General features: G+C 52.4%; 1 protein-coding gene across 1 annotated transcript; it reads right to left on the reverse strand.

The window, feature by feature from the left end:
- Positions 1–4: 4 nt before the first annotated feature.
- On the reverse strand, positions 5–515 carry LOC103728184 (olfactory receptor 4X2-like; the record flags this gene model as incomplete). The annotated part of the gene is made up of 1 exon (XM_008826298.2): positions 5–515. A coding segment is annotated over exon 1 (510 nt), but the record flags the coding sequence as incomplete, so codon positions are not given.
- Positions 516–521: the final 6 nt, after the last annotated feature.

Here is a 521-nt window from a genome sequence, read left to right on the forward strand (position 1 = left end):
GGGAGTAGATGATGGGATTGAGGAGGGGAGTTATCACTGTGTAGAACACAGATACCATCTTGTCTACAGGCAGAGTTGCAGAAGGTCTCAGATAGATGAAGACACAGGGTGCAAAAAACAAGACAACCACGGTGACGTGGGACCCACAGGTAGACAGGGCTTTGCGCCGTCCCTCAGAGCTCCGGGTCCGCAGATGGAGCAAGATGACCACATAGGATGCTAAGAGGACCACAAAGCTGATCACAGACAGTGACCCTCCATTGGCAACAATCAGAAGACCATTGAGGAAGGTATCTGAGCAGGCAAGTTTGAGCAGGGGAAGCACGTCACAAAAATAATGGTCTATGACATTGGGACCACAGAAGGGCAAATGGAAGATGAGGAGGATCTGGGCTAAGGAATGCACGAAGCCTCCCACCCACGCTATTCCCACAAGGACAGCGCACACCTGCCGGTTCATGATGCTGGTATAGTGCAGGGGCTTGCAGATGGCCACATAGCGGTCATAGGCCATCACCGTG

The sequence above is a fragment of the Nannospalax galili genome, unplaced genomic scaffold (genome assembly GCF_000622305.1).
Source record: "Nannospalax galili isolate Female #2095 unplaced genomic scaffold, S.galili_v1.0 C47571863, whole genome shotgun sequence".
Lineage (NCBI taxonomy): Eukaryota > Metazoa > Chordata > Mammalia > Rodentia > Spalacidae > Nannospalax > Nannospalax galili.